The 10,960-nt window shown below is 40.7% G+C and overlaps 1 protein-coding gene across 4 annotated transcripts in view; it reads left to right on the top strand.

Annotated features, from left to right (window-relative positions):
• The first annotated feature begins 1,278 nt into the window (after window positions 1–1,278).
• Window positions 1,279–10,960, top strand: part of tsc1a (TSC complex subunit 1a) — a 37,867-nt gene continuing 28,185 nt past the window's right edge. For 2 of the 4 annotated variants that reach the window (XM_010900105.5, XM_010900102.5), the window contains exons 1-7: window positions 1,279–1,506; window positions 2,173–2,391; window positions 2,606–2,709; window positions 3,567–3,719; window positions 3,902–4,046; window positions 4,195–4,349; window positions 4,460–4,533. In XM_010900105.5, the coding sequence (XP_010898407.2) occupies window positions 2,283–2,391; window positions 2,606–2,709; window positions 3,567–3,719; window positions 3,902–4,046; window positions 4,195–4,349; window positions 4,460–4,533 (740 nt within the window). In that variant the 5' untranslated portion in view covers window positions 1,279–1,506; window positions 2,173–2,282. The other 2 variants (XM_010900103.5, XM_034296553.1) reach the window with 2 other exon arrangements.

Here is a 10,960-nt window from a genome sequence, read left to right as displayed (position 1 = left end):
GTGAAAAAGGTTCTGACATGATTTATCTTTGTCTCATTCTTTTACTTCACAAGAACCTGGCATTTTAACAGGGGTGTGTAGACTTTTTATATCCACTGTAGTTTGGTTATGGCAGACTTGTTGATACCTTTCATTCACTATCATATTCCAGATGAGTCAACTGTGTACCAATACTTATTTTCAATGATGATGTGTCCAAAGATTATCACACAGCAGCACGTAAATAATATAAAATACATCTAAATGCCATTTATTAGGGAAATAAACATATCATATTACACTATGTAAAGCAAGAAAAATACATATACATTTCATGCTCAGAAGGAGTTTTTGAGTGATGAAACTGTGAAGTTTTTTTATACAGACCGTTTATGCTTCATTGGACAAGGCAATGGTTAAAGGAGAAAGGAGAAATAGGAGAAAGGTTTGCTAAAAGAACGCTGGGCCAAATTCCATGCTAATGTGCTCCGGAGGCAGCTGCTTATAATGATGAGCAACCATAAACAACAAAAGTTTCTGAATCTTTTGCAGTTGTTCCAGTTATTGCAGGCAGAATTAAATTAATGATAGCTAAAGGAAGTGTGGGCTTTTGGGACTGAGCAGTGTGAGATTATTGCAGGTTACTGAGATTATTGGTTGGTTTAGCATTTGTTGAAGAGGTTTAATACATTCAGACCGATGAGCATGGCATCTTGTATATAGCGAGGGCCATGTGACAAGACTGCAATGGCCACAGTGATCAATGTTGAAAGGGGCACCGGTGCAAGTGGGTGGCAGTATGGTGAATTATATTTAATTATTGAGGAGCTTTTTAGGGGGTCAGTTGTCAACTATGTCTCCATGGATGGTTATTTTCACCAGACTTCTTGTTTCTTACGGTGATAACACACCCAGACATTATGCAGCATGAATTGGCCTGGTTTCAGTGGGCCACATTGCCAGGTGTTTGACATCTCCCCAAATAACAGCAGCCTGTAGGCAGGTGAATACCTTTTTTCACTTCTATACATTTCCTAATGCACCAATATAACAGTGCATTGCAACAACAGCAAGGCTCATTCAACAGTGATATAACACCATACATCCACTGCTGTTATCACAGATGGACAGGATTTTGTATTGGTAGACCTACAGTCTGTAACAACCTTAGGGCATTTTGACCTCGTGTGTAGAACACTTGCGCAGATAAACTTGCTGGCTTTCTACAGTAACCTATTAGAGTCACGAGAAGCCGACTGATTGGCTCAGCTAACAGCCCCGCTGCAAAATAACAGCACCATAGACAGTGCACGTAGATAATGCTTGTATTAGAACTGTAAAGTTACAAATAAAAAAGGTGTACATTATAACTTTGTGTCAAATTCTACGGTCGGAACATATCGAAACTGAAGTTGAATGACAGCTGTGGATTATTTTTCCAGGGTGCCGCGTAGGATTTCAGGAGAGGGAGGGGCTTTTTGGTTGCTCAATATGGCTGCGCCCTGTGGAGAACAACAAGTGTAGAAGGTAATCAAATGTATTCCAAGTATTTACTTAGCTTTTGTTTGACACTATAGTGACATATATTGTAGTGTAAAAACAGAACCTTACTGTCACAGATTTGTTTTACTGTAAGTATGTCCCTGTAAATCCTTGATGAACTAATCGTATATGTCAGTCAGTACTGTAGACACTGACTAGCCAACTACAGTACAGTGAGCAAGCTAGCCTCTCTACAGTAGCTGTAGCGCGTAACTAACATTTTGGGGTAACGTTTTGTTACGTTTTTGCAATAATGTCATCTGTCATACATTAACACTTTTTACTTGATTCATTGCAATATTTGTTGATTATGTTGCAGTAGCGATAACTTCGGAATGTTGACGCAAGTAGCTGGCTAACTAGCTAAAGTATTTTGGCTATAGCGTGTAATATACATAGCTAACACGTTCGCCAGGATTATGATTCACAAATAGGTTTAGGCGCACGCACTAATTTGCACCTGGCTAGCACTGCACACATCCCGACAATTAATTCCTTAGCATCGTTTTTGTTGTTAGTTAAATATTACTTAAAGCTTAACGGGGCCAATGGTCATAGGCTGTAAATGATGTTCCTATTTATAGTCTTGTTATTGTGTATGCACAGCAGAATGACTGATAATTTTATTTTGCTTTACCACATTTTCTTCAGTGTCCGCAGTGCCTGTCCTGGCCAACCCATTTACACAGAGCAGCAGGTTGCTGACTGTCTGTCATTTTTATTTGAGAGGGGGCTGTCTTCAAAGACCTCATACCAGCGCAATGGCAAAGGAGCAGCCAAATGTGAATGAACTCCTCCCGCTCCTGGAATCATCAGATCTGAATGAACTGGATCAGATCAAAAGTGTCCTCAATGACCTACTTAGCACAGGTCAGAACTCTGTTCGCAGTCTCCCTATTCGACAGGCTGAAGCTACTTCTTTCTAGTAAGGAGAGTGTGCCAGTGTTTGCAAACAAGTGAAAAACTCAACAACCTATAATGTCTTGGCAGGCTCTCCCCTCCTATGTCGCTGGTGTTGTCTTTAGTAATAGGCATGCTACATTCGTTCTAAGTGTAAATCTTCCCTTCCCTTTGTATTTTTCAGAGCGAGGATCCATGCTGGTCAATGGTCTTGTGGATTACTACTTTGAGACCAGCTCTCCACAGGCTGTACTCATACTGTGCTCTGTCAGGGAGCCTCACGACAAGGTAAGCACTGTATGGTGAAGTTGTATCTAGCCCAGACACAAATTCTGGTTCATCATTAGCCAATGGGGGAAGCTGGTCCCAGACCTGTATATTGACCCGTAGCCTGACCGCCCATAGAGTAGTCCAGTTCTAGATCAGCATGCTGTCTCTCCAGCTCCTGTGATAATTGGCGTGATGACACAAAAGAACCACCACCAAGCTATCAATCCAGTCTCTGAATAAATATGTGTGGTTTATAACAGGGATCCCTGAATATTGGCTTGTGCTCTGCCTCTGAACATTTGGGTCCTGGCTGTCTATTGGTCTTTTTGTTCCTGATCAGTTGTTCCTCTATGGATGAATACCTTACGAAACACTGGCAGTGGTTCCCAACTTTGGTACCCAGGAACCCTCAGCAGTACATCTTTTTATTGGCTTGTTAACTAGTCATCAGGCCTTCAATGATTGGATTCAGGTACAGCATGTTTGTCAACACACATTTTAATCTGAATGGTCAATTCAGATTATGGCACAAAAGTTGTTTACTGAAATCATTACTTGGTTCCAAACCTTGTCCAGCAAATCTTTTTTTTGCCAGGTAATTATAACAGAGAACATATTTTCATTTACAGCAATAAGCTGGGAGCAGTTAAGGTTAACTGTCTATCAGGGACAGAAAAACAGAGATTTCACCTTGTATGCTCTGTGATCCATTCTAGCAGCCTTTCTGCTACTGGTACGATGCACTAACCATTAGACTACCTGCTGCCCCAAGACAAGTTTAGGCTTGTCCGTCCCTTTTTTCATCCTTTTGCTGTGGTTTGCTTCTCAGCGAAAACTCCTGCACAAGGACTGTTAACCCATGTATTGTTCCACAGCCCCTCCTAGATAAGCTGAACGAGTGCATGGCCAAACCGGCTTGCCGGTTACACACCCTCACCCTGCTGGGACACATCATCCGCAAACAGCCCTCCTGGATGCATAAGGTCGCCCGTTTCCCTCTCCTCATCTCCTTGCTCAAGTGTCTTAAGGTATGTGTCACTGAGGATGATTACACCTTATGACAAACATTATATTTGGGTAATAATAAATATCAAGCGAATTACTGCACCCTATTATTCTCAAAAGAAGGAATACAAAAAATGAATGACAATTAAACTAAATATGCTTTTAGTTGTGTTATTGGGGTTTGTTCTCGTGTTTGTGTTTCTAGACTGACTCTGATGTGTTGGTGCTAATCACCGGAGTCCTGGTGTTGATCACACTGCTACCCATGATCCCTCAGGCTGGGAAGCAGCACATCTGGGACTTCTTTGACATTTTTGGCCGGCTGGCTTCCTGGAGCCTGAAAAATCCAGGTTGTTCAACTTATGAGATGCTGAATTGTCCCTGTTGAAAGAAGTACATGTTTGAAATGACGTGCTAGCTACCAACAGGCCAGGGTCCGTTTGTAATGGTAAATGTGGAATTGTGAAATAGTGTCTAACCAACTGTCCCCCACAATAGGGCATGTGCCCGGGGTGTATCTGGTCCACCTCCACGCCAGTGTCTACTCTCTCTTCCATCGGCTGTATGGAATGTATCCCTGCAACTTTGTCTCATACCTACGCTCTCACTACAGCATGAAGGAGAATGTGGACACCTTTGAGGAAGTGGTGAAGGTCTGTAAAATTGGGTGCGCTGAAGTCGCACTCCCAGATCCAAGCATGCTGTGTACAGGGTGAATGTGTTTTATGCGTCCCGCAATAATCCTCTCACTTTCGTTTCTTAGCCGATGTTGGAGCATGTACGGATACATCCTGAGTTGGTCACCGGAACCAAGGACTATGAGCTGGATCCATCCAGGTAAGCATCTTCAGGAGCATGTTTTGCTAATAGGGGTAGGGAAGATATGATTATTTCATGCCATGATTATCCTGGTCAATATTATCCCGATTTGCAATTTTTATCCCGATTAAGAACAATCCCAGTAACAACTCTGGTTTCTAGCTCAAAATTGCTGATCGGATATTCTTCCATTACATAAATATTGTTCTTGTGCATTTAAAAAGCCAGTACAGTAAAATAATATCAAAGAAGGTTTTTAATATAATCACATATAAATCTGTTAATGTGTATGGTTGCCAGCTTCACTGACAATACATTGCTGAGGATGTTATGTGGCATTTAGAATTGCCATTTGTATTACATTTGCCTTCGTTGCACATTTATACATTGCACATGTGTATGTCACATCTGTAACATACATTATAAATTTTCTGACCTCTTCTATTCGCACTTCTTGTTAGATGCTACCTGCATTTTGTTGTACTGTACTTGTACCTGTTCAATGACAAAGTTGAATCTAATCTGAAGAAATATATATTGAGATGCGCTCCACCAGTTAAATAAAATCAGTACTCAGGAACACTTCCGTGACTGGCGAGCCTTTTCAAGTCACTCCCCTGCAGATCAGAGGTGAAAATAGATTTAATTTCTTTCGGGTACTGACCTGTGTGCGCATGAACGTTTGTGTGCATCACAGGGGAGTGACTTGAAAATGTGCCTTATTAGGCCTATTTGATGTGCCGATTCTTCATAATAACTTTATAATTCACTATAACAGCTCCCCGTATTGATGTGCGCATCATGTATTGTGCTGTTCATGTAGATAGTCAATGTTATTTTGGCCCGCGCCAATGATATTCTATTTATGTTCTCCTGTCACTTTTTCAGTAGGAAAGCCATTTGCAGTTAACAGGTTTTTTCTGCTTGCATCGTAGCTGCATGTCTTTTAGGATATCATTGGTTTGTTTGAGCTCAACACTGTTTCAACAGCTTATTTTCCGAGGTAGTGGAATGGACAGGTATTTGCATATAGTGGGAAGTGGGGATGTGATCAGAAGTTTATATTTGTAGACTACTAATGCCGTGTTTCCACTGGTGCTTCACCCGGTAAGTGTAGTGGTTAGACTAGTACTGTTGTAAAGGAATTGGAAAACTAGTTTATATCATAACAATACAATCCCAATTCATAACATTTAATTTAGATTTTTATTGTAATTGACAATAATATTTTATTTAAGCTAGCAGAGCCATTTGGTTTCATTGACCATACATGGCAGAGGATGTTTAGTGGCGCAACGTGAGATGAGATGTGCGCTCCACTTGTAAATAAAACAAGTAGTCAGGGAAACTTGAGCGACTGGTAGAACTTTGTCAAGTCACTCGTGAGAATTATCCTGATTTACGATTATCCCGATTATAGAATTTCTCCACAATTGTATTTTCCATCGCGATTAGAACTCAAATCGTCTTATTGTTCCATCCCTAGTTGCTAAATAATCTAGATGCAAATAAATACTTTTAGGAGATGAGAATTATCTCTAGTGCGGACAACAATATAACTTGTGAGACGTTGTGAACTACTACTTTTTTTTGCTTTCAATTAGGCACATTGTTCTCTCATTCTTCTACTTCAGCAACATATACCTAGGTCCTTCTTGTAGAGGAATTGCTTTGGTAATGTACTGGACTACATTTTATATTAATACATTCCTGGTCAGATAAGGGCTAATAAAGTACTCTGAAGGGTGACCTATAAAATCTGTTTGAATCTTATCAGAATTTCTGTTTCTTGGGGATTTTTCCTGGCTTATAAATGTTGTTCAGGATTTGTCTCTGTGATTATCACAAATGCTCATTGAGAAAATCAAAATGGAGTTGATTTCAATGATTTAGTCACATGAGAATAAATAACAAACACGTCTAAATTATGTGCTAACTCTGTTTGCGGTGTAGCGGATACAATTGGTGCTATTTACAGATCGTGCACAGGCAAGCCTGGTAGCGCCTATCCACTGATGATCAAACGCACCACAGACGGAGCACACAACATGGTGCAAATGACACTTGCCAGATATTCCATATTTTTTGTTTTTAAGCCATCAGTTTCTAAATAGAGCTGGAATAACTTCAAATGTCTTGATGAGAGTACTGTAACTGGCAGTCTGCAGTGTCTTGGTACATGTGAGATTTTTTTAATAAAGAGATCTGCCACAAGGTTAAACGTATGATCCCAAAAAAATACGTAAAACCTAAACCCATAAAACGTAAGCGAGAGGTTAGTTCTGTGAACGTACAAACATCCTGGTACAATGTCAGACAAATACTTGTTTTCTTGTAAAAATCTAGTTTTACAATTCTAAAGTACAGCATCACGATCTGGGGTTTTGGCGTCCTCCCAATAACATAACCGAAACTGTCCAGGAGGAGTGTTAATATAACAAGCATAGGCTGTGTGAACAACAGGAAATCAGGGAAACTGGAAATGGGTATCCTGCAAGATTTCAATTTAAGTCCCTTCATGCATGCATAGTGAAAACATATTTTCATGTACGTAACTGTTCTATTTGTGCATAAATGTAATTAAAAATAATTTAGACTTATAGAAATTTAATTATTGTTCCAGACCACATAAATATGATGGGCAGAACACAGCTATTAAATAGCACATGCCAGATTGAAATATTTAAAGAAATAGCTTGACCTAAATCACTTAATTATATTTTACAGGTCAGATGGAAATTCTATTCTAAGGCTATTGTGTCCTTGTCATTTTCATGTATTTTATATAATGCCTAAACGCATGATAGCTTCCTGGTGTAATGTTGTGATGCAGTCTTATATAGCAGCTATGGACGTTTATTTACAACATGACATCAGGAATTGCAATGCAATGGTAGAGCACTGGGATAGTGGTCCAACTTATTGTTGCTAGCTTTATAGTTTTGAAAAACTATGTTCGGGTCATATCTTTGCACATTCCAGATTACTGACAAAAGTTTTTACATAGAAAAACTATTCTTAAACAAATAAATGGAGACAAAGTAAGAATTTAACGTGTAAAAAGTCAAAAGAGTGTTTGTACATTCACAGATTTAATATCACGCTCTATGTTTTACTTATTACTTTTTTTTAAAGATTTTTTTACAATCCTTACAATACATATGCATATTAACCTTTTGGCAGATGTCTAACTCCATACAGTTTGAGGTGGAACACACGAACACTGCATGTACTTCAGAAGGTGTCAGTAAAGTTTTTTTAAATTGCCCAGGGTACTATGATTCACCAGAACAGCTTATTTTTGTGGTAAAGATCCGGTGTAAATGTATTATTTTTGCCACACCGCATAACCGGAGCCGGCCAAGAAGATCTAATGTCTCTTGCTGACTGACTATCTCTTGTTAACTAGCGTAGTGGTTAGAGACAAGGACTGCCATGTGGGTGACCGGTGTTTGATCCTCGCCATGGACAGAGTATTCATTAGGATTTGTTCAGGATAGGCAAAAACTTTGCTGGCTACAAGCATCAGTAGCTGTGTTATAGTGAGCTTAAAATAAAACCGTTTACAGTTATATTGCAACTATTTCTGGTGGATCTTTGAAGTATGCATTTGTGCATGCGTTTTGGGGTAACAGACCGCAACCCCTTGCGCGGTAAAAGAGGGGTTTCCACGATTCTCTTGTCTTTTCACGTGACATAGTGTAAAGTTCATCTTCAGTCTCGCTAGCAGTTGCTATATTCTTATGACTATTCCAAGTAGTAAGTAGTTTACTAGTAGGCCTACAACTAGCTTATACACCAATCAGCCATAACATTATGACCACCTGCCTGAAATTGCCTGTCGCACCACCAACGGTACCTGTAAACCAGGATGTTCAACAGTTAGTGGGCACTGGTTCCTCACACTTATCCTGCTACATCTACACTGATCAGCCATAACATTATGACCACCTGCCTAATATTTTGTAGGTCCCCATTTTGCTGCCGAAACAGCCCTGACCTGTCAAGGCATGGACTTCACTAGACCTCTGAAGGTGTGCTGTGGTATCTGGCACCAAGTTAGCAGCAGATCCTGTAAGTCTTGTAAGTTGCGAGGTGGGGCCTCCATGGATTGGACTTGCTTGTCCAGCACATGCCACAGATGCTTGATTGGATTGAGATCTGGAGAATTTGGAGGCCAAGTCAACACCTTGAACTCTGTTGTGTTCCTTAACCCTTCCTGAACCATTTTTGCTTTGTGGCAATGCGCATTATCCTGCTGAAAGAGGCCAATGCCATCAGGGAATACCGTTCCCATGAAAGGGTGCACATGGTCTGCAACAATGCTTAGGTAGGTGGTATGTGTCAAAGTAACATCCACATGAATGGCAGGACCCAAGGTTTCCCAGCAGAACATTGCCCAAAGCATCAAACTGCCTCTGCTGGATTGTCTCCTTCCCATAGTGTTCTCCAGGTAAGTGATGCGCACACACCTGGCCATCCATGTGTTGTAAATGAAAACATGATTCATCAGACCAGGCCACCTTCTTCCTTTACTCTGTGGTCTAGTTCTGATGCTCATGTGCCCATTGTAGGCGCTTTAAGCAGTGGACAGGTGTCAGCATGGGCACCCTGAGTGGTCTGCGGCTATGCAGCCCCATCTGAAACAAACTGCAATGCTCTGTGTTCTGACACCTTTCTATCAGTACCAGCATGAAGTTTTTCAGCAATTTGAGCTGCAGTAGATCCTCTGTTGAATCGGACCCCTCGGGCCAGCCTTCGCTCCCAACAGTCATCAATGAGCCTTGGGCGTCAATGAGCCTTGGCCGGCCGTGACCCTGTCGCCGGTTCACCGCTTTTCTTTCCTTGGACCACTTGATAGGTACTGACCGCTGCAAACTGGGAACACCCCACAAGGCTGCAGTTTAGGAGATCCTTTGACAGTCATCTAGCCAAAGCAATTTGTCAAAGTCACTCAGATCCGTACGCTTGCTCTTTTTCCTGCTTCTAACCATAGACTGTATATATAATGGACGACGCCCTTTCGCTCTTTTCCATTGGTGAAAAATGAAGCCACCAGTGTCCTGATACGGCGCTGACATCTTGGACTTGCGTCTGCGCAGATAGCGATCTTGGGACCAGTTCTGCGCAGTAGTTATGCGCAGTAGCGAGAAGGAAGTAAAGCCCTAAAGCCGCAAAATCAACGGCCCCACCCCTGTGCCCCGCCCTCACTCTCCCTCGCAGAATGCGCATACCGTAATCAATCGCAAGTCCAAGTACAGTACAACCTTTGCTTGTTAAACCTAGACAATATGTTATAGCCTAACTTACATCATGTTTAACCTTAATTTAGAATAGGCATAATACAAAAATAATTGGTAACTTCTAGCTAACGATCACCTGCTAGCTATTAACATGGCTATTAACGAGGCTTGTTGTCTTTTAGCTAACGTTAGCTAGCCCATTACATTTATTTACTAATTAAATAGCTTATAAATTTAACTTACCTAAAAAAATTCAAAGACCGATTGGAAATGCCAGATCGGTTAGCACAATGTACTGCAGAACAACCCATTATGTCCATGTGAAATTATAGAAATTTAGAGATTAAATGTAAAGTTCCAATCTCCTCAGTCCTCCGAAGATTCAGTGGCTCCTCGGCTCAGATAGCTGTCAATCACAGCTGTGAATCACGACGTCACCCCACCGTTTTTAGAGCATTAAATAACTAACTAAAAACAAACTTATTTTAAAAACAAACTCTTGAATTTACATTAGGGTGATACAAACTACAGTAAATGACAGAAACCAGCTTCGGAAAAAATATATTTGAAGGGTAATTTAATTGTTTAGTTGGTCTCGCGTCCCATTGAATAACATGGGGAGGGCGGGATTTATGACCTATACTGGGACCACTCACCAGGGGGCGATCGAGACGTTTTGGCTTCACTTTTCAGGGCTTGTGCGGCACGCTTGCTTCTAACACATCAACTTTGAGGACAGAATGTTCACTTGCTATCTAATACATCCCACCCACTGACAGGTGCCATGGTAACGATATTATCAGTGTTATTCACTTCAACTCTCAGTGGTCATAATGTTATGGCTGATCAGTGTAAATGCCACACAGTTCATAGATTCTATTTGTGGTGGAAGAAAATGTAATATGTAACGTAAGTCAGTTTAACACTGATGAATGGTGTCTAGCTAGATATTCAAACTTGGCGTGATGTTAATGCGTGAAAAATTGTCTAATGTCGAGACTCAATTTTCTTCACGAATTCACAAATTACGTACATATAGTATGCAGTATGCGTTTTGAGATTCAACCAATGCTTTCGATTTCCTCGTAGTTCATGAAGCGTAGTGGTTAGCTATTCAATTGTAGTTGTATGGACAACCATCTACAGTAATCTTTGTAGAAGAGTATACTTTAGTTCCGTTAATAAACGTTCTGTTGCCTACG

This window comes from Esox lucius, chromosome 13, assembly GCF_011004845.1.
Source record: "Esox lucius isolate fEsoLuc1 chromosome 13, fEsoLuc1.pri, whole genome shotgun sequence".
Lineage (NCBI taxonomy): Eukaryota > Metazoa > Chordata > Actinopteri > Esociformes > Esocidae > Esox > Esox lucius.
Note: the sequence above shows the minus strand (reverse complement) of the source record. Positions and strands in the feature narration are given on the sequence as shown.